General features: G+C 40.5%; 1 protein-coding gene across 3 annotated transcripts; it reads left to right on the forward strand.

Moving 5' to 3' along the window:
• The first annotated feature begins 108 nt into the window (after positions 1-108).
• LOC133412122 (uncharacterized) lies at positions 109-27,527 on the forward strand. 3 transcript variants are annotated; one of them, XR_009769736.1, is made up of 39 exons: positions 109-370; positions 474-667; positions 740-976; positions 1,822-2,051; positions 2,134-2,298; positions 4,213-4,290; positions 5,894-6,265; positions 7,536-7,808; positions 7,901-8,236; positions 8,322-8,453; positions 9,655-9,807; positions 9,874-9,990; positions 10,069-10,242; positions 11,109-11,313; positions 12,404-12,558; positions 12,644-12,756; positions 13,648-13,729; positions 13,813-13,950; positions 14,156-14,318; positions 15,198-15,313; positions 15,403-15,549; positions 16,360-16,473; positions 16,562-16,678; positions 16,776-16,934; positions 17,615-17,776; positions 18,104-18,266; positions 18,398-18,585; positions 19,283-19,375; positions 19,577-19,781; positions 20,825-21,012; positions 21,796-21,893; positions 22,074-22,258; positions 22,344-22,543; positions 22,638-22,806; positions 24,537-24,646; positions 24,758-24,874; positions 25,579-25,705; positions 26,968-27,123; positions 27,453-27,527. XR_009769736.1 is itself a non-coding variant. In XM_061695201.1 (39 exons), exons 1-39 carry the CDS (start codon positions 168-170, stop codon positions 26,997-26,999), a joined length of 6,114 nt encoding a protein of 2,037 aa, XP_061551185.1. In that variant the 5' UTR covers positions 109-167; the 3' UTR covers positions 27,000-27,353. The 3 variants fall into 3 exon arrangements, 2 of the variants coding, with proteins under 2 accessions (XP_061551185.1, XP_061551184.1); XM_061695201.1 differs by lacking the exon at positions 27,453-27,527 and having other exon boundaries at positions 7,901-8,030; positions 8,127-8,236; positions 26,968-27,353; XM_061695200.1 differs by lacking the exon at positions 27,453-27,527 and having other exon boundaries at positions 26,968-27,353.
• Positions 27,528-27,572: the final 45 nt, after the last annotated feature.

The following is a 27,572-nucleotide window of genomic DNA, read 5'->3' on the forward strand; positions in this document are numbered from 1 at the left end:
ATGTTCTTTTTGGAATTATGGCCAAAGTGTTCAACCTTGTATTCATCGGACAATAACACATTTTCCCACGTATGATTGGGAGATGTGACATGTTTACTCAATGTTTTGGCCAAGGCATACTCTCCTGATATTGCTATTTTCATGTTAAGGCAAAAGCCACTGCTGACATGTCCGCACTGGTTGGTAGAGGAAGTAGCTCAGTTCGTGTGAAGGCTGATGGGAAGGACAGGCTGAAGCTGGATGCCCAGATCTCCCACTCCCACCTTCAGGAAGACAAAACTATGCTACTGAGGGTGAATTTATCCCAGAGTTTGCTGCATGGGCTCACGGACTTGTATGTAAAAATGGCTGCCAACGTGTCCCGACACAGGTATGAATTGCCATCTCCCCCCCCCCCCCCTCCAACGTATCAGCAACAGTCAAATATTGCTACCTGGATATCTCTGTTTTCTGCTTCACTTCTGCCCTTCTAGTGTATCTCTGCATGGTTCCTATAGAGAGGGACGTAACACGCTGTTGGCTCAGATGAAAGGGTCTCTTAAGAACAGCAGTGGTCTACAGCTTGCAGTGTCAGGGAAGATGAGGCATTCCATGGCTAACCTCGCTATTCTGCCCTGCATCGTGGGATTAGATGGCATATTGGGACTGTCTGACACCATTACTCAAGGTAGAATGATTCTCGGAAAACATGTCTTGAAAATTCTTGATTGATTCTTGAATATTCTTAAAATGATTCTAGGACAAGTAAGAGTTAGAGTGGAGGAGACCTTTTTCAGCGTGGATCTCAGGCATCAGGAGGAAAAGGAAGAACTTTATGACATGTTGGAAACGAAAGTGTCTTTCACCCGTAGCTGGATGTGTGTTCTGTTGGGGGCTGAGAATTTCTGCGTCAACGTGAGTAGGCAACTGGGAAAAAAAGGGACGGGTGAGGTCTACATCCAGCTATCTCACTCATCCCACCAACTAAATGCTACAGGTAATCAGTAACTTAATTAATTAAGCTTCGCCTACTTACTGTGGTTTTACAACTTATACTTACCCATACAGTGGGGCCTTGAGATCTGAGTTTAATTTGTTCCATGGCCTGCTCAAAATTCAAAACACTTATGTCACAAATCATTTTTCACTTAAAGAGTTATAACACTGCGACATCGATGCTATTCGTTAATCCATCTATGGCATTTTGTATCGTTTTTTTAGCATTAAGCTAAACAGACTTATTTAAATCAAAGCTATGTGGTTGTTTTAAATACACGTGTAATTCTCTTTGTTTTATTTTCAGTTTGACAGTAAACTTCAATGAGTGGCAATAAACAGTTTGAAGCTTCTTTTTTTTAATACAATTGTTTACTATCTAGTGGCACGGTGAGCGACTGGTTAGCACATCTGCCTCAGCGTTCTGAGGACAAGGGTTCAAATCCCGGCCCCACCTGTGTGACGTTTGCATGTTCTCCCCATAGCTGCCTCTTACCCAAAGGTCGATAGAGAAGGTAGAGAGAGGCTCCAGCACGTCAGTGACCCTAGTGAGGATAAGTGGTACAGAAAATGGATGGGTGTTTATTCTCTGCCAAATTTTTGGTTGTTCTTAAGTGAGTTGAGTTTACCGCCATCATATAGCAACTGCATCTCAAATTTTTGCTTGCATGTCAAAGCGAGAAATCGGCCGAATGACAACTCATATCTCGAAAAACTTGTAAGTTGGGGGACTCGTATCTCAAGGCAGTACTGTATTCTATTTTCCAAAATTATTTTTCCCATTGTCATAACATTGTGAGGTGTTAAATGGCAATTTAAACCAAGACATTCTTGTTGTGTGATCAGGTCTACCTACTAGTAGTAGTGTCCAGGTGAGTTGGGACCAGGATGAAAGTGGATTGTCAGCCTTAGCAGAACTGCAGGCTGGACCTGAACATTTAAAAGCTGAGTTCAATGGCAGCAGGACAAACCAGCTTGTTCCACGATGGGAAATCCTCTCAAGATTGCAGCACAGAGTCAAAGCTCTTCAGAAAAGAGGAATATCAAGCTCCATGCAAGCCACAGCACATTGCCAGGTGTTTGTAATGAATTTCAATATCACATAGGAATATTCATTTCATTGTGCTAGTCTCATGGTTTCCCCCCACCTCCTAACAGATAAATAGCACTGGGTTGGACACAGGGCTGGTCTTTCACACAGAAGAAAAGAAAATGATTGATGCCCTTTTAGTTCTTGGATCAAAAAACAACACTGCTGTATTCAGAGCATCTCTCCAGCAACAGATAAAGCTGCTACAGGGGATCATACCTGTCATGTTGCAGGTCTGTTTTACCGGTTGTACACGCTTTTGCATTTTTTAAAGCATGTCTTGTTTTGTACCCTGAAATAACAAAAAACAGTAAGAATGGGCTATAAATAAGATGATTTGTTTCATAGTGTGGTGTAGTGGTACATTCGCCTGACAATGGTGCAGGCAGCGTGGGTTCAGTTCCCACTCAAGTGATGGTGTGAACGTGAGAGCGACTGGTTGTCCGTGTCTGCGACTGACTGGCGACCAGTTCAGGGTGTAGTTGGCCTTTCGCCCAAAGTCGCCTGGGATAGGCTCTAGCGGCCCACGACCCTGAGCAGGAAAAGTGGTGTTGGGAATGGATGGATGGAATGGATGTTTTACAGCAGGGGTGTCAAACTTGTTTTCATCACGGGCCACATTGTAATTATGGTTATATAGTTTAAGTATCAATGGTTAAGGTTTATTTTATTTTTATTGTATTTATGTTAATTTGTTGAGATGTACCTATTCTTCTTGTGTACTGTTGTTGTCTTGGTCTCTTTTTAATGTATGAGCCCTGGCAAAGACAAATTTATGTCTCCCTCTGGTGTCAGAAGAATAAAGGTTCTATTGTATACCTGTAAGTGTGAAACCACATAAATGTAAAATCACTCGGGGTGTAACGATATGGCAACAATCACAGTTGATTGTATGTACCTTGGTTTTAAGTTCACAGCTGGGTTGACATTGGGTACAGTATAGTAAGGGGTGGGGGGGGGTGGGGGGGGGGGGAATGCAAAACATCAACATCTTCAATCTTTTCTTTTTAAGAAAGTGCCACATCAATTATTTGTCTTTTTAGGACATTATGGCAACAGACAGATGCAAAGGTAGTGAATGATGATGCTATAAGAACAGTTATACAATGTCTGCCTCCGACCCCACTCCCGCGCTTCGCGAATGGTCAAAATCTGTGAATAATTGAAAACCCCCATAAGTTCTAGAATTTCCAATAGGTGCCAAAAGATGGGGGGAAAACACTACTTTTGTCCAAATGAAGCTCCAATATTCACTGCAACATAGTTTCTTGGCACTAAAATGCCACAAAATTATCTCAGCATCTTTTTATAGATGAAACTCCTCAACTCAATTCAACATACAACTAGTTTATTGGTACCAATATGCCACAAAATGGCAGAAAAGCACTACTTTTGTTTACATAAAGCTCCTCAATTCACTTCAACATAGTTTCTTGACACCAAGATGCCACAAAAAAGCCTCAAAGCACTACTTTCTTTCAAAATGAAACTCCTTAACTCACTTCAACACAGTTCCTTGGCACCGGGATGCCACACAATGGCGGCAAAGCATTACCTTCGTCTCGCTAAGTCTCCTCAATTTACTTCAACATAGTTCTTTGGCACAAAGATGGCACACAATGGTGACAACGCAGCAAAGTCGAAATGCATCTTCTCAATTAACTTCAATATAATTTCTTGGGACCAAGCCGAAAGCCGAACTGTTCTGGCATTTGTTATTGCTTAGGCTCCATCTGCTGCGGTTGAAGGAGGCTCTTTACATGTCGCTGGAAATTGAGTTTGTATGGACATCTGCTAGCCAGAAGCTGAGCTGCACTATGTTTGTTTAGAGAGTAGGTGTGTGGCGGTCATATTTGTTTTGTCTTACCTAATACAGTATGTTCCTTAATAACCCCCCATCTTATTAAATAGTTGTCCAACATTTGGTCATCATTATTTTTATGGCTAGTTTTAAATAGACATCAAGGGAAAATTGTGCCATGATTTCACAGGAGCTACCTAAAATGATCTGGGCTTGAGTTTAACACCTGTGTTGTAAAGTTACACTATGGCTGTCATCTGTAACGTGTTATCCTACAATGTTATTTTTTGTTCTAGTTTCTGCTTTGAGCAACAAAGTCGGACAACAGGGGGTTTTGTTTTCACAGATGAACTGCACAGGGGACATGGCTGCAGACCGTCTATCTGCACAGTGCTACGGAGACGTGGCAGGTTGCCCAGTGGAGGTACGAGCATTTCGCTCTCATAGACCCCATCACAGGCTCTGCTATGGTCTGTCACTCGCACACCTGAGCCTCAGTGCAGAAGCTAAAGGCTGTTTGAGTCCTAACGGTCAGGGGGAGCTCAAAGCTACGCTCACACATTCTTCTGCGATACTGCTGAGTTATTATAGGGTGCCAACGAAATCTGGCCTCAGGCTGCTCCTCCGGCCTGGGCCTCTGAGGTGGGCCTTGGGGATCGGATTGGTGGTTGGCCTGTGGACAACCGACTTGAATTTGGGACTGAGAGTGGAGAAGGGTGGGCTGTATGGCTGGCATGGACAACTTGCTTATGTGGGTCAAAATACACTACACAAGGCTGAGATGACTGGTCGCATGAGGTCGGAAACCTGGTGTCACATCTGGGGAGATGTCAAGACATCGTGGGATTCAGTCAACTCCAGTCTGCTGGTGTCTCTGCAATGCAAAGGGAAGGGGAGGTTAGTCTGGGAGCAGATTAGAAAATTTAAGGGGGGTGTACTGCAGAAGAAATCTTTCGTGGCACATGGACGAGCAGTGAAAGATGGACTGAAAGCTGCTCTTGGGTTCCAAAACCAACAGGACTCCATCTGTTGTGTCTTTTCTGGACTACTGAAGGACCGGAAGGTTGAAGTGAGCTGGACCTTCCAGCACCAATGGGCCTCCCTCCTCGCCATCCTCCCAAACACATTGGACATTCAAGGTTCTGGTCAGCTCCATCACAACGCTCTCACTGGTAGTGCTCAACTCTCTGTCCAAACCAACTCTGCTCAATCAGACACTACCGTGGCCTTTGAGTCCTCCCCCTCGCTCTGGATGACGCTTCACCAAAATGTGTCTCATGGTGTACCAAGGGTACTCACCGTGGGTGTGATGTTCACAGCTGGTCAAGCCCAGTTTCAGCTAGAAAGTGATGAGTGTTCCATACTTCTGCTGAATCAACAAAGGAGAGGAGAGGACAGGAGGAGCCACTGGAATGTTTTTGTTCATCAGCGATGTCTCTTTCTGAAGGTTAGACAGGAAACAAGATGCATGTCAGAAATCTTGTTTCCCAGCTGAGGGAAAGCAGCAGAGACATTTTCACAGTGGAGATGCCTCACTGCTTTCCATTTGAGTAGAAGTGATATACTGTACACTCCTCTCCAACCATATTGCAACAGTAAACCAATTCCTTTATTTTTGCGGTTGAATTAAATCATTTGGGTTTGACAGCAAAAGGCGAATATGACACGAGAGATCACTTTTAATATCCAGGTACATGTATGTACTGTACATCTGGGTCTTCATTGAAGATCAAAAGTTTTGTTTGAACCCACATAAGCAACTTATTACGTGTCTTGACCATTTTTTTATTTTTTTTTTCTTTTTGGCTCATGTACTATATGTCCTATTACATTGCTAATTCAAACAATAAATAGCCTTGAATGTCTACGCTGATTTGCAGATTTGGATTTTGCTAATAGCCATGTTCTCAATGTGATTTAACATTACCTTGGTTTAATTCAGTTAATGATATTGTCATGTTACAAAGCAAATAATGCAAATCTATCCTGTTCCTAACTTTACTCTTCTACTACTTTTTGCTGTATAGACTCTCCTACCCTCGCAGACATCAATGAACATCACCGTCAACCAATCTGGCTGCTCTACAAATCTCAGCATTGATCTCCTGGCTCCAAATGAACAGAAAGGCAGCATGATGCTGTTTCTTACCTTTCAGCCTAGTCTTAGTTTGAATGCATCAGTCCAGCACTCTATAGAGGCAATACATGCACTGGGGTTTCCTTCTAATGCAGCGCTGGTCCTTACTGTCTCAGCTACACACCTGCCTGTTGTGAATGTTGGTCTGGAGATTGGAAACTGTCACTTCAATGGCCATTTGGATAAGACAGAATCTTCAGAAGCAGAGAGGAAGGGATTTTCTTGTAGTGTAAATGTGGCCCACTATTGCCCTGTCTTACAGGTAAGAAACAGCGTACAACATTATTAAGCTTTTTGTTTGACACATGCACAATATAAAAATGACAAACCACTGAGTGTGACGCAGCCCAGTTCTTCAACACTAAACTGCAAACACTACAGTAAACCTATTGTTAAATAACAATTTAGAATACGAAAAAAATGACAATGACAATTAAAACAGAAAATTTAGGTTGTTTCTTATTTAATTGTTCAGCTGAACCTAAATGTTGTGCCTTGTGCGTGTCTATTGTCTACATCAGGGGTTCACAAACTGGGATCCGAGGACACCATTGAGTCAGCGAGCCATAGCTTTGGGGTCCTAAAAATAATTTACAATAAATTATAATGTTATATCATACGGAAGCGTATTGCTGCCACACCAAAAACAACAACAACAAAAAAGGCTCACTATCACGTTATAACATGATACGTTTCATGTTATAATGAGATAGTGAACCCTTTTTTTTTTTTTTTTTTGGTGTGGCAGCAATACGCCTCCGTAATTTTCTTTGAGAACAAAAATTTTATTTTTATCCAGACTATAGTGCGATATGTTTTTTGAGAATAAAGGTGTCTTTTCCAGAATAAAAGTCGTAATATTATGTGAATAGGCGGCACGGTGGATGACTGGTTAGAGCGGGGTTCAATCCCCGGCCCCGCCTGTGTGGAGTTTGCATATTCTCCCCGTGCCTGCGTGGGTTTTCTCCGGGCACTCCGGTTTCATCGCACATCCCAAAAACATCCGTGGTAGGTTAATTGACAACTCTAAATTGCCCGTAGGTGTTACTGTGAGAGGATGGATCGATATTATGTGAATAAAGTAGTGTTTTTGAAATTCACTCGTTAAAATGTGACTTTCGTCGCTTGTTAAACTTTGGTATATATATATATATATATATATATAGTGACTTTATTTAGGAAAAAATGTGTCTTTATTCTTGTAAAGATTGCAACTTTTTTTCTTGAGAAAATAAATTTTATTCTTGTAAATTACTGCTTTTTTCCTCTGAGAAATATGAATTCATCATGATGTCATGACTCTTTTCCAGAAAATAGGCAATTTTTAAATTCCTCTGGCATTTAGGGGTAGACAAGGTAGTTATGTTTAATTGGCGTTAGGATTATGAATGGGTCCTTGGAAAAAGTTCTCTGGTAAGAGGTTCTTCAGCCCTCTTGAGAGCCCCTGGTCTACCTGTATGTAAATAAATGTGACAACTATGCAAAGCAAGCAAGCCACAAACATGTTTCTTATCATTTTTCCTCTTCCACAGGGAACATTCATTCCTGTGACTATGGTTCTTAAGGGGTCTTTGTCAGGGTTCACATGCAAGCGTGTGATCAACTATTCTGTAAAGGCAGACAACCAGTACCTCAGTTTTGAGCTACGGGAGTGCTGCAGCTCCCCACATCTCTCTGCAACCCTTACACACACTTTCACAGGGTTGCGCAGCCGCGGCATTCCTCAGATGATCAACGTTGAGGCCACTGCTCCAGGAGGTGCTGAGAAGACTGGGGCTCTGTTCATAAAAGCTGGAGACTGTCAGGTAAGATTTGTTGAAATTTATTTCCCCCTTGTCATGTCTGTGTCTCCAAAGATGTTATTATTATCGTTGTTATCGTTGCTGTTTATTCTCAGGGCCAATTGAATGGATCAGTCTGGCAGGAGAGTGAAGGTACATGGGCAGCCGTGGTAGATGCAAATTTGGATGGTAAAAGGAGTTTCCTGCAGCTGGTGGCACAGTCATGGCCAGAGTTACGTGTAGAGGGTGAGCTCAGGCACAAGCTTACTGCTCTCGGAAATTTCCCTGAACACAGCAAAATTATAGTAATTGGCAAACTTGGGAAACAACAATATGCCACAGAGGCCCTTGTTCTATTTGATGAATGTGCTGTGAGAGCCAGAGGATTTGTGATGTCACGTTCTGGCCTGGAGGGGTCACTTGTGTATCACAACAACTGCAGTGTAATTCAGGTATTGTATGTAGATATCACTCAACACATTTGTTTGCTGTTTGATTGAATTTCTCACATGCTTACTTCATATTTGTGCTTTCTAGGATTGGGGCAGTCCAGATATGATGCATGCCTTTGGGTCCTTGGTTGTGACCCCAACTCTTGCTGAATCTCAACTCACCTTGGCAATTGACAATGCAGAGTTACATTCTTCCGTTGGTCTTAAGAAAACCAAGGTTTGAAAATCACACTTGAGAATGCGTTTTGTGTAGAAATTGTGTGTGAAAGATGAACAGCTGAAGCTGAACTGAAATGCTGTAGAATTATTGAATCTGGAAGAAAGAGGTAAATATTTTAAGTCTTTTTAAAATTTTGTTGTGAAAATGTACATTTTGGCAGTGTGGCTAATAGTTCAGTTTCAGTCATGAATGAGCTGAACTGTATGAAGTTCAATTGGTTTGAATCATTCGAGAACTTGTGAAAGGCAGAGGTAAATATGTAAAATATTAATATTATGAATCTTAGATTCACTGCCAGCCTTCCCAGTTAACATGGATATTTGACTTCTAAAGCCGTCAATGGCAGTGAATGTGTTAATTTGGTAATTTTATTGCAGAAATGTGGGAATTTATGGAATGTTATAATAGCTCAGTACATGTCCTTAATGAAGTGAACAGTTTGAAGTACGAATGGGTTTGAATCGGTCGTGAAATGTGGAAGGAGGAGGTCAATATGTAAAATGTCTAAAAAGAGTTTGAAGTTGGAATGGTTTGAATTGGTTGAATAGGTTGTAAAATATGGAAAAGGATGAGTTTGATTTGGACAACATGAACCCATTCATTTCAATTGGATTATTTTCCCTCAAATGTGGAATTGTGGAAAAAGTAGTTATTTGGGGAATGTGGAAAGTAGTTCCCAGGATGTCCTAAATGAGTTGAATATTTTAAAGTTGGAATGATTTGAATCTAGAGAAATGTGGAAGGTGTAGAATGCTGAAAATTGGCTTAATAATAATAATAATAACACTTTTTTGGGTGCAGAATAACACAAACCTGCAAATGCAAATGTATTGTGAAACTGTAGGAATATTAGAAATGTTATAAAAGCTTTGTATATGCCCTGATTTAGCTGGGCAGGTGGAAGTTGGAATGGTTTGAATCAGTAGAGAAAAGTGGAAGGAGGAGGTCAATATGTAAAATGCCTGCATTAATTTGGGAATTGTTGTCATGGAAAATATGGAATAATGAAACGTGGGAATTTGGGGAATGTGAAAAGTAGTTCCCTAGATTTCCTCAATGAAGTGAACAGTTGGAAATGACTCATTTGACAAAATGACTCAAATGACGCAAGTGCTGTTCAGTATTCACCCAATAAACACATCCACATAGCGGTCCTATCTTCAGCGATACTTAGTAATATTGTTGTTTTGTTTTTCAGGAACAAAGTGAAGTATCACTTAATTTCAACCACACCATGCCCGTGTTAAAGAGGCTTGGTCTCACGACAAATACTGAAATGTCTTTGAGTTCCGGGAATTATGGCAATCAGTCATATTATTACAGGATACGCTGCAGTGTACAGAACCAAAAGGTAAGAAGGTTGTGGGATGTTCGGCTGTACTCTTTTAAACTCAAAATTGCCCTGTCTGGATTACAGTTCAATCAAGAGATGACCATGGAGAAAGCATTTCAGACAGTTACTGTGAAAAGCCATTTCAGACATACAATGAACTACCTGAATAAAATGGGCGTCCCAGGAAACAGTAGTATCCAGGTAGATTTGGCCAATCAACAACTATGATAAACAAACTACTATTTTAGTTGAGAACTTGTGCGCTGACTGTGTATGCAGGTGGCGATTTTGTCCTCTGAAGAGAAAACCCTCTCTGTAAACTCTCGATTTGGACACCAGCAAGCAGGACTGAGACTAAATATTAAATGTTTTCCCATGACCAAAGAGATAAGAGCAATAACGTGGCACAGTTTCACGTGGCTACAGCAAAGAGGAATACCACGTAATATTGAGGTGCAGTATTATATACAGTATAACAGAAAAAAACAACCATGTAACTAAACAATGTTGTGTCGTTATGAAAAACACACTCATCAGCCAGCCATTAGGTAGACAGGCCTACAATGAACTCCCACTATAGCACAGATTTCTGAGGAATACATGTTTTTTTATTGGCTTTTACAGTATTGTAACAGTAGCAGTTGTTTGAAGGTTTGTAATTATCGTAACTTCTGTTAGCCTGCATATGACATTTTCCATTATATGTTAGCATTATGCTTGTTAGATGAATTACAATACTGTATATGGTTAGGTGAGGATAATTTAGGCCCCCATTTCTTGACAGCGAGAGATTGAGAACAGGCACTAATGAGTGTGTTTTAATAAATTCGTATGTTTTAACAAGTTCAAATGTGTTTAAAGCGTGTGTGTGGGAGGCGTAAAACTATGAAGAAAATGTTTACATGACACTCTCTAAATTGCTGATTTTCACCAGTTATGGGTGGGTCTGTAACATATCGGCTGCGATAAACATGGGTTTCACTGTAATCTAATGAGATCCCCAAAAATCTGCCTTAGATATCGTTCAGCGTGTGTATGTAAATAAAGTAACCAAGATATTTCAAACGGCTTTCAGGATGATAAAACTGAGCATCGTCATTGTAGATTTGTAAAGGTTGATTGACTGATTCAGCTCTTGGATTGGACCTCACTGTATTGTTTAGAATTTAATTGTGTGGTATGTGAGTTGACGTATTATTTAGGATAAATGCACCGCTGCTTATAAAGTTGAAATAAGTTTTTTTTTTTTTTTTTTTTATTGTGCCAAATAAATGTTATGCATTAATTTATTGATTTTTATACTTGCGTTTGTCTTGCAGGGCTTATGTTCCACTCAAGGGATGTCATCCCAGCTTCAGTCCAGGGCTCAGTTTACGGTAGACGGGCACAAGCAGCTCGACTCGGGTGTGAATGTGAGCTGGGTTGATGGACATCTGGCTGTACTTCTTTCCTACTCTCCCTCACCTTCAAATCAAACATGGAAATGGTTCAGTCTCAACACTGCAGTGACTGCGCAGTTTAAAGGTCAGATTGTTTTAACAGTTGAAATCAAACGAATCGAGGGGCACTGGCCCAAAACCCAAATTAATTAGTTTATTATTAATCCTATTGCATTGTTTGATTACATATTTATTTGCAATTGAAACGTTGTTTTGTTTTTGTTTGTTTTCTGTTTTTTTTTATTTATTTATTTTTTTTTTTTTATTATCATCCCTAATATTGTTACGTTTTTAATTATTTTCCTTTCCGATATGTACTGTCACTCCCTTCACCTATCTATGTACATCCACACACACCCACAGTCATATTCACAAATGTTCATCTATTTGTCTGTCATCCTTATATACACAATAAAAAAACAAAATAAATTGAACCTTATTGTGCTGAATAGAGAGATAGTTTTATGTCACATAATGATAACTGCTTTTTATTCTTAAAGTGTGTTGTATTACAGTATGTGTTTAATATGTCGCTGTAATCATAAATATGTTTCAAATCAAATGTTGTTAAAGTATGGGTGTTTGATACAGAAAACTAAAGACCACCCAAGGAAGCAAACTCAAAATCATTCCAAACATACATACACTGCAGTGGTGCCTATAAGAGTTTTTAGAGAAATAAGAGTTTAATTCATTCCATGACCACGCTCGTAACTCAAACCCCTTGTATCTCAAATCATCTTTCCCTATTGAAATGCCATAAATGTCATTAATCTCTTCTAGTACAACAACACATTTTTGTAATGTTTTTTAATAAAAAGTAGCTTCTAAAATGTTGTACTTCATCAAAAGTTACAGAAATTATGTAAATTTCCAAAAATGTTTCCACATTTTGTTCTTCAAATTCAACGATCACTGTGCTGCTTCTGTTAGTGTGCGTGCTTTGGCCACTGGGGCACAGAATAATACAGACATAAAGATATACATGGAGACGTAGGAAACAGTCACAACTCAGTAAGCCACGGTAATATTAGTCGTCCTTCGCAGAGGTTAAACAATATATGCCTCTAAGTACTGTAGTATTAAATTATTAGTATTTGTTATTCATTACATCTCCATTGAATAAGTCACAGTTGTTATCGCCCATTTTTACAATTTTGTTAACTTCTCTGCAGGTTCTATGAGGAGCATTTCAGTATATGCTCATAATCAAGACTGGAGGGTTCGATTGGTTGCAGATGTTGCCGGCTGGGGGTTACAGGAAGTGTCCAAAGAGGCCAGAATTACTTTCAAACACACCAAAGATGGAGACTCCAGTCCTGCCTTTCAAGTAAAGAAACCATTATAAACACAAAACCGATGGAATCAGACAACTCTTTGTAGCTTGCCAACCATCTTTGTGTTTATTCTTTTAGGTTGAAGCCTGGGGAAGGATCTCTGGCTCACAGCTGAAGTGCTCCATGGCAGTGAACCCTGAACTCATGTCCTCCCTTGCGATCATCGTCCAAGGACATCATCTGCCCAACAGGTGGGCATGGAAATATTTGACTTCTGAAAAGTTGCCCTTACCTTCGGTTAATCACACATCTGCTCTCGCATGCTTTAGATCAGTGTTTGAAGTCAAGACGAGTGCTGATTCGATATTCTTGATATCCAGCGTAAGATTTATGTACTAGCATATTCTTTGTCCTTACTATCAAAACAATTTAACACACTAGTCGAATGGCTGTATCCTTCTAGTGACATATTTTTCACTCCTGCCTTTCACATTTTTACATGCTAGTACACCAATTTGGGCAAACTAGTAGGGCAACTACATGCTACTACTGAGGCAAAACTGCACTAGTGGACACCTGTGTGCACTAGTACTTCCGTTGAAGCGCTACATGTTAACGAGTAGAATTTTATGTCACTAGTAGTACTAGCAGATCTCAACTAGTGCACAGGCTCACAAGTCGCATGTAATTGTACTACTAGTATGCCAAAGTTGACCTACTAGTGAGGACCAAGGGCTCCATTTTCGTAGACGGCACAGCTACACTTCAGCGTAAAAACTGCCGTATCTTGATGTGCAAGCGCAAGACTCGCTGCGTGTGTGGCAATTGAGTTGTTCTGCTTGTACATTAAATTGTGTTACTACTGTAGTGAGCACAAAGAGTGAACTATACGTACATGGGCCTGAGCGGCGTAATATGGACCTTAAGCTGGATATCAATGATATCGATGAAGTGGAAAATAAGTTTAGTTTTTCTGCATGTCACTATACGTCACTGGCATAGATAGATGAACAAAGATGCATCATTGTAGCAATTAAATAATTATTTTTGGACCAAATGGATCATTTCATGCACTAATGTGCCACAGCAGCGCAGCATGGTTGATAATCACAGCAGTAGATAATAGTTGATGTTTGGTCCAGCAAGGACCTGCTGGTGAAGGTGGTCCAGAGCATTCCCAAGATGCAGATCTACTTGCCATCACAGCTCAATTTCCGCTCACAGGTTTGTTGTATGCTGGGCATGCTGGGTAATGACCAAGGCGGGCTCGACTCCTCTGAACAAATGATCTCTTTCCTTTTGTCCAGTTTAATCAATCTCAGTCCAGTGTCGGAGGTTTGTTGGAGGTGTTGTCCGGCAAGAGGCGGCTGTGGACACTCGGGGAGTTGGCAGTGATTGACAGCGGATGCAGACAATCTATAGAGCTCAAACACTCCTACCCTCAGGTATTGCTAGCATGTTGTGCACTTAGATGGCCACAGAGTGTGGCTTCACCTGGTAGTTCTGAGTGGTACGTGCTTATGAAGCGTGACAGCTAGAGAAGGCAATAGTTCCAATATGATATCACATTTACCAGAATGCCAGCTATCACTCTTGGACAAATTCAAGGTAATGTTAATATATTAACATAATGCTGTCTGCGTTCTGTAGTTGAAGCTGCTTCCGAGGATTGTTGCAGTGAAGACTGTGTATGAAGCCAGGAACTGGAGTTACCAAGTGCAACACGCAGCCTTGTGGGGAAAGCAGGAGTTCAGTTTGTCGGGTCTTTACACGGCACCTCCATCACTGGCGAGCGGGAATCAGACGCTTAAAGGTAACTGTTACACATCCTTTCTGTGGAACCTCGCCAATAAGGAACTTTTTTCATGTAACAACTATAAGATAAGCACTCGATATTTGAACACAAGTAGTCGAGCAACACGTGTAGACCCATAACAGCCATGCTCACAGGCATATATTCTTTATTCTCAGCAAAGAATGACTAATATTACAGCAGTTTACTGAGTCAGTTGTGAAACTCCTTTTTGTGTGTGTCTCTATGTCTGTATTATACTGCCCCAAGTGGTCAAGACGCACACACCAGAAGGAACAGCACAATTTCCTATGAATTGAAGCAAAAAAGTTATGTATTTTGTTTGTTGAATTTCTTTCCATTCCATGTCATTATGTAATTACCTTATGTTTTTATAAAGTGCAATATTTAAGAGTGGTATTTTTCTAATTTAAAAACACATTACAAACATGTGTGTTTTTTTTTTTTTTTTGGGGGGGGGGGGGGATTGAAACAGATAAATAGTGTTTTCCTTCATTTAAGTGGGAAAAGATGATTTTAGATACAAGTGATTTGAGTTACAAGTGTGGGCATGGATTGATTTGAACTTGTATCTCAAGGCACCACTTGACATAGTCATAAATACTTAATCATTTTCAGTCCAATTAAGTGAAATTGGATAATTTATCTCGACACAACTCCTGATCTCTTACTACTAATGTGCAAACTGGTTGGGAATCACTGCTGTATTCTTTGTGGTACATACAGTGTCCCCAGCCAATTGTTTTCCCTATCTTCCCCCTTTTCTCTGTCTTTTATGAAATTTCAGATTTCAGTGTTTAAAAAAAAAAAAAAAGAAAATCTTGTTCTGGATCAACCAGTGTACCGCTTTTCATGATGCAGTCCTGTAATTGACTGCAGTTCAAATCAATTGCCGGCCCCGTTTGACCAGTTTGGAGGTGACACTAGAGCGCTCCTTCCGAGGCCGTCTGGACAGCGTTTCACTAGGCTGGATGAGACATGGTCGACTGGAGCAGGTTGGAGTTCATACACAGTGACACTGACTGTCATATATTTGATTAAGGGATGATTTTTAGTCACATTTCTACTATGCATGTATTTCAAGGTTAGAGCTCTGAGCTCGTGGAGTCAATCGAAGGAGATGAATGAGACCAAGTTGGAGCTGAACCAGCCCTTCTCCTCATCGCTTAGCCGACTTTCTCTTCACACACTCTCACACAGCTCCGAGAAAGAGCAGCGCAGCATCCAGCAGGTGTTGGTGCACATTCATATCCACATCATACATTTTCAGACATTGAAAGTTACTTGTGTAAAATGCTGTTTAAAATGAACATCTTTATCCATCCATCCATTTCCAGCTTTAATTTTGATAAAAACATTGAGAAGGCAAAAAAAAGTATTGTTGACTTGTGATTCCCAACTGATGTGATCCAATGACACATAATTGGTCCGAAATTATTTTTATTCACAACAAATGAAGTATCTTTTTTAATCATGTTATCCCAGTGAAAAATAGTGACAGGCAGAACAATTAAACATTCTCCCACTAAAAGGCAGAAGGTGCATAATTACCCCGGGAATCTACCTGTTGCCATTCATTCAACAGAATAAGTAAATTAGTAAGTCAATTTATCAGTAAATTGAGACAAGCCCATCCTTATTTCAGCATATAAAATAGAATTTATGTATTTTTTAACTGAGTCTTTTGTGAGATTTTCTAATGTAAAATATGTGCTTTGGCTCAATAATGGCTAGAAAATGTAAGTATGTATATGTATGTGTGTAAATTGTTATTTTTTGGACCAATTAAGTGAAATTGGGTATTTTACTGGATAATCTCTCAAGGCACACTAATGTGCCAGGGTATCGTGGTTGGGAATCACTGTTGTACAAAACAAATACACTGAACAAAAATATAAATATAACTTTTGTTTTTGCTCCCATTTTTTTAATGAGCTAAACTCAAAGATCTAAGCCTTTTTCTGATGAGACAGCATGATTGCTGCACACAATGAAAGCCCTCATGAGTCTATCCTTATTTCCCTATTTTTGCCCAACTCAGACCCATCTGTCTTGGTCCAGTGGAAAGCCCGTCAATATCTCCATTAGCCTCAACAAACGATGGCACCTTAACTCCAGCAGTGAGCAGGCATGTGCTCTGTTGTCAACCCAAAATGTAAGGAAGCAAAAATTGTGTCAAAGTCAATCAAGGTTCCATCTTTAATGTGTATGTTTTTTGTTGTTGTTTTTTTGTGTGTAAGTAGATACTGGGCTCTCCTGTCAAAGGTTGTGTATCAGTCAGCCAGGAAGGAAGCCTATTTTCACAAAATGCTGAGCTAAGATGGGACAACAGGAGTGTTAAACAAGGCATGAAGTATCAGGTACACACACAGTAAAATCTCACAGCTGCACTTGACTGAATGAAGATTTAATTTCTCCTGCTTCTTGCATATCTAAATATGTTGTGTGTTTCTTTAGAAAGGCGCACGAGGAATGCACAGCCTCCATGTGAATATCGGCCTGGACAAAGTGTCTCCTGCACCCTGTCCTTCACATTCAGTTTTAACTAAAATCCAAACCAACCTCAGAGATCGCTTGGAGTACACAGTTTTGCTTGCCCTTTGCCCCCCATTGCCCGTGAGTACATGACTCCTTGTCTGGTAACTAAACTGACATCGGTGTGTCATTATAAAGAACGCCAGTCCACCACCAAGCTGAGTCAACATGAAATGTTAAAATAAAAGTATTTCAAAATATATGTATTTTTAGATGAACAGGATGAATAGTATATAGTTAATCATGAGTAAAGGTCTCTCGTTAATCTCTGATGTCTGATTTTGTGATGTATTTCCGCACAAATCTTTATCCACTGACTCTTGTTAATAGTTTGACATAGACAGTACCTCCTCCTCATTGCAATTGATAGGACCAAGGTGGGGCGCAACGTTCCAGCGCCCCGACTTGTCAGGCAGCCAAACACACAAATTCAAAATGACAACAGTCCTAATGAGCATAGAGCAGGTATTAATTCAGACACACGGATGTAACAGAGTATATATACATATATATATATATATTTATATATATATATATATATATATATATATATATATATATACACACAAACACAGGGAGAACATGTAAACTCCACACAGGCGAGGCCAGACTTAAACCCGGATCCTCAGAACTGTGAGGCAGTTGTACACCGTGCCTCCACATTTCATAGAGTTACAAGCGTTGTCATGGAGAGAATCGACCTGGACTGTACAATGTACACACTATCCACAACTGTTTCCGTGTGTCTCTCTGTCTTTCAGACTCTGTCGTGGTCAGGATGCCACATGCTGCACTCCGGAGAGGAGCTGTTCAATACGCAGTCTCGTCTGTCAGTAATGGGCCAACCCAACCTTTGCAGCCTCACGCTCACCCTGACCAACTCATCCACTGCGCAGAGCTCCAATGTGACTCTTTTCGCTGAGGTACAGAAAGGAGTGGCCTTAATGCAGAGCCAGCCCGAGCCTCATAAGCAGAATTTGATGTGGGGCCCCTCTATTTCTGCAAATAATAAAGTTCATTGATCATTGTTGAATTTTCCCCTTGAAGGATTATGAGTGTAATAAATAAAAAAAGCTAACACATTACACTACAGGAGGGGTTGATTTACACAATATTCCAAGCGATAAAGGACCAAGTGTAGTACTTCACAAAGTCCCTGCTCCCAACTAAGGGATACTGTGGGCTGGAATCCACCATGAAACCAATCAGTGAAGGTATAATTAACATACAAATATTGTATATTTTTTCAGTCTAGGATAGGGAACTGGAGTGTCGAGGTCGGAGGCAGCACTTTGTCATGGCTCCAGGGGTCTGGTCTTCTTGTACGCGCTAGGCTGGACCACAGAGAAGAGCTGTGGTTGAATGGCACAATGGAGGGAAGATGTTTCCAGACCACTGCAGGTTATAAAAACGGTATATATAGAATCATCAGCACAACACTCACCAGATAATGATGCTTAGTTTGACTGACGCATTCAACGTGCCTGAAACCTAATTGTCTAGTTAGAATGATATACAGTATGTCTAAATCTGTTTATTTGCAGGTTCTGGCCTGAGTGAGGATGTTTCTGTTGTGGCATGTTTGGGGCCAAGTCAAAATTTCATCCTGGATGTACAAAAAGGAGATGGCAGCAGCCAACCTGAAACTTTGGGAAGTCTGTCCGTGGTAGCAGCCAATCAGAGGCTGACACTGAGAGCTAGAGGCTGTGTGGAGAGTCTTATTGCATTAGAGGTGTCACTGCTTCAGACAGTTTACAGCATTTCAGCAACCATTGAATTCTACATATTGAAATATACTGTATACACCACTCACTAAAAGTTATGGATATTGTGCTTTCTGGCAAAATTTCAGGATGAACCTAAAATGCACAAGCACCTTTACAGGTGAACTTAATTTCACCTCTAAACTTTTGAATGTACATTTTATTCCAAGGCCCTCCACTTCTATGCTTTTCTGTGACAGTCGCTCTGTATTTCCGTTGAAAACCGCTGGTGACACTTCATTGTGAGGCTTCAAGACAGGATGTTCCCAGAGGAAAGTGGCCGCTGAATTTACAGTGTCATCAGCGGGTAGCAAGAAAGAAACTGGAAGAGTCACAGAAAGACAAAGAATTGGATGTCCTTGGAAATTTTAACCAACCAAACACATATTGTGAATTTTGCCATTTAGCTACTTGTCAGAGAACAGGAAGTTGTATAAACAAAGAGTACTGAAATATTGAACAGATGGACGATGAAACGTTTAGAGAAGGCCAGATTGAGTTAACCTGTGAAGGTTATAGTACATTTCACGTTCACCCAGAAACCCAATATCTGTAACTTTTAGTCAATATCCCTATCTCCTTGTGAGTAGTAGAAATATACTTTTAAAAAAATATGTAGAAATAAAAATAAATATATTTCTACATATTTTGTATTTACTTTTTAAGGTACGGATACAAGCTGTGAGCTCTCAAATCAGAAACAAACTCTTGGAGAGAATCAAGACAATGAAAAATCTCTTGGCTGAATTCAGACAACAGGTGACCCGCCAGCTAATAATGTTGTGATGTGATTTTGAAAATATCTTATGAGAATTTATTGGCACGGTAAAGTAGTAAATTGAAAATTGGCATATTTTTTAATTCCCTAATTTTATGTTGCCCTTACTGCTTAAAATGCCAATTACTGTATATTGTTATTTAGCCAAATAGCATTTTACAAGCAGCTTTCTCTCTCTCCAGTCCAGAGACACCAAGTTGCTCCAAGATCTGAGTGCCATACCTCTGCTTTTTGCCCAGCAAGCAGAGTCTCTTTTGGGACACAGAGGCAAGAGTTTGTTGGCTTTGTGGTACAGCAGCTCCCTCCGACACATTGTCACCACCAGCTTGCCTCAACGTCTCAGCCTTTTACAGCATACATTGCTGCTGGGACAGCTGGAGCTGAGGAGTAAGTAACCCAACCAGCTAATGCCAGCACATTTTTTGTGTTATGACTGCCAAGAGTCATATACAGATAGTATCTACTGGGAGTTAAATGAATTTGTTGAACTTTACCACTGCGCAATGGCGATTATACCTTGAAGTCGATTAATCACCAATCACACGTGTTTTGGCATTAACAACACAGGGGCCTCACTGTAATCAACATCTGGTCAGTCCGCACACATAGCCAACGAGCAGCGTTCCTCAAGCCTGTGGAAATATTTTACTAAAAATGAGACTGGGAGCACAGTCACATCGCAAGTCTATCTTCAAATATAAAAGTGCTATGAATGCCCATCTGGAGAGGCATCTGCTAATGCTGGCTGACGAACAGACTAAATTCTCACGCTAGCTGTCAGCATATTCACCAAAGGTCCTCCTAAAACAAAGAGAAGAATATCTTGTATTGTTTGCTTCGAAAATGAAATGAAAACGAGCGGTGGTCGATCAATAACGTCTTAATTGTGAAAATGAGCAGTAAATGTCTGCCGTAATTACTCCAAAAACAAAACATACAGCTCGCGTTTCACTCAATCGTTCATCCCACAAAGGCATTCACCTCTGACTCACTCATCCAATCACAAATCACACTCACACACCTTCACTGGCACACAGACAGTCGGAATGTATAGAACTCTAGCAAGAATGCAGTAGTGACCCTGTAGTTGTGTTTCATGATTTGGAGTGAGAGTTAAATAAATTACGACTGTCTGTGAGGCGGTGAAAGTGTCTGAATGTGATTGGATGAGCGAGTGCCTGAATGTGATTGGATGAGCGAGTTGGCCTTATGGAAATCTAGTTGAGAATGTATTTGATACCCTACTAGTGTGCCGAATTGTTGCTACTAGTGTGGACAGAGTGTACTAGGACATGTACCTTAAGCCATTATCAAGGATGTTGAATAAATGCTCAAGCAGCTATTTGTAGGGATCATATCGGCACCTAATGCTGCTCACATTTTCATCCATCCATCCAAGATCAGTTATTGAGTGTGTGCTCCATCCACAGGGCCCCTGGCCACTCTTGCAGGCGTGTACCAGGATGTAAAAGGCCAGCGGCTGGAGACTGTGTGGATGGAGGCTGTTGTTTTGTGGGCTGACAAAGTACTGCAGGCCTCCCCTGCTCTGCTGGAGAGTCCCCAGCTAAGGCCACTAGCTCAAGGAAGCATGGTTACACTCAAACGTGCTATGGATTTTGTAAGCAACCCAAATTCGCTCTCACTAATTAATTAATGAATAATTGCCATTATTTGTTTGTGTTTTTTGAATGCTGAAGTGTTACATCTTCCTCATTTCTCCACCGATTCAACCCATTCCAACTTCAAAATATTCACCTCACTTAGGAGAACCTGGGAACTGTGGTAATTTGCACATTCCCAAAATTCAAAATTTTCCCATAAATACAAATTTCCCAGGAAAATAATCCTGTTGAAATGAATGAAGACGTGTTGGCCAAACTTGGCTCATCCTTTCATATTTTCACCACTTGTTCAACCAATTCACACCATGTTCAGCTCATTCAGGACAACTTAATAACAATTTTTCACATTCCCCAAATTCCCACGTTTGTTTATTCCACATTTTCCATGCCAATATTAATGAAGATGGACGTTTTACAAATTGACCTCCTCCTTCCCATTTTCAACTGATTCAAACCATTTCAACTTCAAACTGTTCATCTCAGTCAACAACGTATATGGAACTATCTATAACATTCCCCCAGTTCCCAAAGTTCACAATAAAATTCCAAATTGCGAAATATTTTTTACCTCCTCCTTCCACATTACTTGCACGATTCAAACCATTCCAATTTAAAGTCTCACATTCTACATTTCACCTATTCAATTAATTCAACAGCATCTTCAGCATTCGCGCGCAATTTCTACAGAAATTGCATTCTCTAGGATTTTTTCATTTGCAGTGACTGCACATTGAATTTACAGTATATGTTGATAAACAGTTATGTTTTGCATTTATTAGGCAGGCCAGCACACGTACCACTGGGTAGAAAATAAGTTGGCAGTGGCTTTTTCCGGACTCAGGAAACAACTGGCCTCACTCTATAAATATTCCCCGAGGTACTGAAAATGCATCTGAGACATACTGTATGTGAGCAGAAAGGTGCATGACTCTTGAATACCACAAGTTAAAACTATTGCTTAAGGAACATAAGTTTTTGTCATGGTATAGCATGTAGTTTTCAGCACTGTAAGAAATGTGTTCGCTAGTTATGGATTTGAGTTACTTTGTTTATCCAGTGAGTGTTCTGTGGCTGTGTCAATGTCACTGCCCCCCTTGCGCTGGACCCGTGTGGCAGAGGCTGGTCTGGTGGGGATCCTTTTAGAAGAGTGGCTCCTTAAGCCGCTACAAAGCCTCACCTCCATTAGACCCACCGCGGAACTTTATCGGCTCAAGAGGAAGATCATGGACGGCCCGTTTAATCGTAAGAAACACTTGTTTTGTCATTATAATGAGCTCTTCTCCTTAATTAACAATGTTGATATTTTTATTTTGTTTCCGTCCAACAGACCAAGCTCTGCTGGTGGCAGATCAGTTTGTAGTCACGTTCGATGGCCGCCTTTATGAGCTGCCGGGCTCGTGCCCACTTCTTCTGGCCCAAGACACCAGTGCTGACCCCTCATTCACACTTCTTCTCAATTCACACCCACACAACCTTCTCCTGCTGAGAATGAATAACAGCACTGTCAGCATTCAGCGCAATGGGCAGGTATTGGACACGTCGCCCTGATGTTATGTTCTTCCAGGTGGCAAAAGTCGCAGTATTCTCCAATGGAGAGTTGTAAGAGTTGTCTGTGTCACAGGTAAAGGTTCGATGCAACAACAGTATGACACACACATGGCAGAGTGACGGCGGTGTCACTGTCCAAAGGGGATCACACATTGTGCAGGTGTCCAATCATGATGGTGTGTCGGTCTCATGTGACCTGAGGCTTGAAGTGTGCAGCTTGACTCTCGACGGGTGGTTGCACGGTAGGAGAATTTAAGACCAATAAAGGAAATGATAGGAACACCAACATTTATAGAGGCCTGTGTATTTTCAAATAGAACAGCTTGTGTTGTTTCACAGTGATTCAAAGCACTGTAGTCAGTGTTATTTTCAAATCTCACTTAATTGCTTGGTTACTTACTACAAATAATGCATCTTCGGTCATCTATTTACAGTGGGGCAAAAAAGTATTTAGTCAGCCACCAATTGTGCAAGTTCTCCCACTTAAAAAGATGCGAAGCCTGAAATTTTCATCATAGGTATACCTCACCTATGAGACAAAATGAGAAAATCCAGAAAATCACGTTGTCTGATTTTTAATGAATTGGTAAATTCCTCAGTAAAATAAGTTACCTACAAACAAGCAACATTTCTGGCTCTCACAGACCTGTAACTTCTTCTTTGAGAGGCCCCACTGTCCTCCCCTCATTACCTGTATTAATGGCACCTGTTTGAACTCGTTATCGTATAAAAGACACCTGTCCACAACCTCAAACAGTCACACTCCAAACTCCACTATGGCCAAGACCAAAGAGCTGTCAAAGGACACCAGAAACAAAATTGTAGACCTGCACCAGGCTGGGAAGACTGGATCTACCATAGGTAAGCAGCTTGGTGTGAAGAAATCAACTGAGGGAGCAATTATTAGAAAATGGAAGACATATAAGACCACTGATCATCGACCTTGATCTGGGGCTCCACGCAAGATCTCACCCCGTGGGGTCAAAATGATCACAAGAATGGTGAGAAAAAATCCCAGAACCTCATGAGGGGACCGAGTGAATGACGTGCAGAGAGCTGGGACCAACAACAATAACAAATACTACTATCAGTAACACACTACGGCGCCAGGTACTCAAATCCTGCAGTGCCAGACGTGTCCCCCTGCTTCAGCCAGTACATGTCCAGGACCATCTGAAGTTTGCTAGTGAGCATTTGGATGATCCAGAAGAGGATTGGGAGAATGTCATATGGTCAGATGAAACCAAAATAGAACTTTTTGGTAAAAACTCAACTTGTCGTGTTTGGAGGAGAAAGAATGCTGAGTTACATCCAAAGAACGCCATACCTACTTTGAAGCACGGGGGTGGAAACATTATGCTTTGGTGCTGTTTTTCTGCAAAGGGACCAGGACGTCTCATCCATGTAAAGAATGAATGTGGCCATGTATCGTGAGATTATGAGTGAAAACCTCCGTCCATCAGCAAGGGCATTGAAGATGAAACGTGGCTGGGTCGTTCAGCATGACGATGATCCAAAACACACTGCCCGGGCAACGAAGGAGTGGCTTCGTAAAAAGCATTTGAAGGTCCTGGAGTGGTCTAGCCATTCTCCAGATCTCAACCCCATAGAAAATCTTTGGAGGGAGTTGCCCAGCGACAGCCCCAAAACATCATTGCTCTCGAGGAGATCTGCATGGAGGAAAGGGTCAAAATACCAACAACAGTGTGTGAAAACCTTGAAGACTTACAGAAAACATTTGAGCTTTGCCAACAAAGGGTATATAACAAAGTATTGAGATTAACCTTTGTTATTGACCAAATACTTATTTTCCACCATAATTTGCTAATACATTTTATAAAAATCAGACAATGTGTATGTCCTTTCTGACATTTTTGTTTGGTGGTGTGCCGTGAGATTTATCTCATGTAAAATACTGTATGTGCCTTAGCTCAATAAAATATTAAGTATGTGTGTATTTTTGTGCACACAGGCACGTCAACTGGTCTGTTGGGCACCAATGACAATGAAGCAGGAAATGACTCACCTTTGCGTGATGGTTCCCAAGCCAAAAATATGAAGGAGTTATTCGACAGCTGGCAAGTAAGTCTTGCTTTTATTGGTACAGAATTGATCATTTTACAGTTGAAAATTATCCTGTGGCTGCGATCGGCATATTCATTAATATGTACTATTCATTGTTTCTGTACCTAGATGAACTCAGAGTGTGCAAAACCAACAGCTAAAACAGAACTTGTAGCCATGAGGGCAATGACATGTGACTTTCTGTTCTCCTCTCCTGATTCTCCTCTGAGTTCCTGTTTTAGGGTGGTGAGTACGGAAGGGGGATGGGTGGTTGGGGGTATGATGAGGTTAATCCCTGAGGAATCAATATGAAGAGCTATTTTGTAAAGCACTATCAAACTACTTAGGTTATAATACATTTTTGTGAAACTTATATTAAAAAAAATGTTATTATTGTTTTTTTTTTTTTTTTTACTGCATTCAGAGCTCTTCGTGTTGGGATAAGTGGCCACCAGACAACCACCCTGACTTCTATCTGATTTTGAGTGGATTTAGAGCGTAGTCAAAATATACAGAACACTACTAAATTAAAATGAGCTTTAATTTGTAACGCTGTCAACCTGAGGACTGTAAATTGTATAATAGTCATATAAGACAATGGGCATGGGAATTAACCGTTGAACATATCTTTGTTTACGACACAAAGATGCAAACTACACAATGTTAAAATGCTGTAATACGCTCTATAAAGAACATAATTGGACATTTTCATGTCTCAAACTCCTGTTGTGATTTTCTTTCCCGCAAGATATGCAATAAATACTAAAACATTGCAGTTAGATGTGCATCCAAAAGTTTAGACAAGGTCCAAATTAACATTAGCTGGAAAGGAAATGGTGCATTTAAGGTTCCTCTTATAATTTCACCCGAAAGCCGAACATCCCTAACTTTTTGAGAGTACGGTAATAAATTCTGTCATTCAAATGTCTTGTGTGTGTCTGTATCATCAGGTGGATCCTGGTCAGTTCTCCTTGATATGCGTGTCAAGCTCCTCTGCAGCCCCTTGTCGATTAGTGTCTGCCTTTGTTCATCTGTGCCAACACAACTTCGTACCCCTGGAAGTCCCGATCCAGTGTAGTAAGTTTGGCCCTTATACAACCTAGATGTGCACGATGAGACCATCCTAATTCTCATCTTGCCAGACCATCCTAATACTCAAAGTTGCAGACCATCCTAATACTCAAAGATGAGACCATCCTCATAATCAAAGTTGCAGAAAAATGGGTGTCATAGCAGATTGTCCATTATTTAAACTCCCCCTCTCTCCACGCCATGCAGTTTGGTTTCAGATCCAAGCATTCCACTGAAATGGCGACATGCCTCTTCATTGAGAAAATAAAATCTTCTCTCGACAAGGGTGGAGTTGTAGGGGCGGTGTTCTTGGACCTCAGGAAAGCTTTCGATACAGTAAATCACTCTGTTCTTCTTACCAAGCTCTCAAAATTTAACTTCTCTTGCAAAGCTGTGAGCCGGATTGAATCATATCTGCATGACCGAACACAATCTGTATCAGTTAACAACTGCAGATCAGAGTCTCTTAGGCTAACCTCTGGAGTCCCTCAGGGATCAATATTAGGCCCCCTTTTATTTAGTCTTTATATCAAATATTTGCCCACTGTTTGTTCTGAAGCAGAGTGCGTAATGTATGCAGACGACACGGTTTTCTTTGTTCATGGTCGCTCCAAAGATACTGTTGCTGCTAAACTCACTAATACAATGTCCTGTGTCACAACTTGGTTGCAGGAGTGCTGTCTACAGCTAAACGTTTCTAAAACTGTAGGCATGTATTTCACTAAAACAAATAGAGTATCACCTGACCCCGACATACTTGTTAATGGAGAAAAAATGCAAATTGTCAGCCAATACAAATATCTTGGGTTAATAATAGATTCACAGCTTTCCTTTAAGGCCCATATTGACAAATTGTGTAAAAATATCAAATTAAACCTCGCAAATTTTCGTGCAATTCGAAATGAAATGTCAACTGAAGCCGCAAAAATTTACTTATATTCAATGATTCTTAGTCACTTTAACTATTGCATAACCAGTTGGTCCCAGGCTGGTCAGAATGCAAAAAAAAAACCATTGGAAGTTTTGTACAAACAAGTAATTAAAGTGATGGATAAAAAACCAAGGCACTATCATCACTGTGTAATTTTAAAAAAAATACAGTATTTTAAACTGGAAAGTCTTCACATATTTGCGGATTTAAATTTGATTTATAAAGTACTGCATGACTTGGCTCCACCTCCTCTGGCTGAGTTCATCAGCCAAAGAAACAGCTCTGAGCGTGTCACTCGAGGCTCTGTCAGAGTTGACTGTCTCATTCCTCTGCGCAGGAGCACTTTCAGTAAGTCAGCCTGGTCAGTGAGGAGCACTGGTGAGTGGAACTCAGTACCTGAGGAGGTTAAACTGCTTACAACATACATGGCCTTCACAAAGAAAATGGAAAATGTGGCTAGTTAACACCTATAGCTGCCAACACTAAAAGACAAGTATGTTATGAAATTTGTTTTTTTGTTATGATCAAATGATTTGTGGTTTTATTCTCTCTTAATAGTATAGTAAGTCTTTGATTATGTATCCTGTATTATATTGTCTTGTAGATGTATTTTACTGCTTTTTTACATCATGGCCAGGGGACTACGGATGAAAACTAGCCTTCTGGCTAATTCTGGATTTTTTTTTAACCATGTGTACTTCATGTGTTTTATGAAATTGCATTGTCCCCTTTCAAATAAACTGATTTAGAAAAATCTAAGCTTATTTGTTGTCTATGCGGGCCAGATGGTACATATTTTTTCTCATTGTCTTCTTTTCTCAGTGAAAGGATAAAGATGGACAACTTTATGAGGAGCCAAAATGAGACAGTCATGACTTATTTGCTGCTGCAACGGACTCTAATTTTAAAGCCTGGTTTGGTACATTCCTTACAATTCTGTAA

Source organism: Phycodurus eques, chromosome 13 (genome assembly GCF_024500275.1).
Source record: "Phycodurus eques isolate BA_2022a chromosome 13, UOR_Pequ_1.1, whole genome shotgun sequence".
Lineage (NCBI taxonomy): Eukaryota > Metazoa > Chordata > Actinopteri > Syngnathiformes > Syngnathidae > Phycodurus > Phycodurus eques.

Bases quoted from the DNA above. Each gene is read 5' to 3' on its own strand.
- LOC133412122 (XM_061695200.1), top strand. From the start codon at position 168: ATGTCCGCACTGGTTGGTAGAGGAAGTAGCTCAGTTCGTGTGAAGGCT. The intron at 14,319-15,197 runs GTAACTGTTACA...AATTGACTGCAG, and splicing joins CGGGAATCAGACGCTTAAAG to TTCAAATCAATTGCCGGCCC. The intron at 15,314-15,402 runs GTTGGAGTTCAT...ATGTATTTCAAG, and splicing joins GACATGGTCGACTGGAGCAG to GTTAGAGCTCTGAGCTCGTG.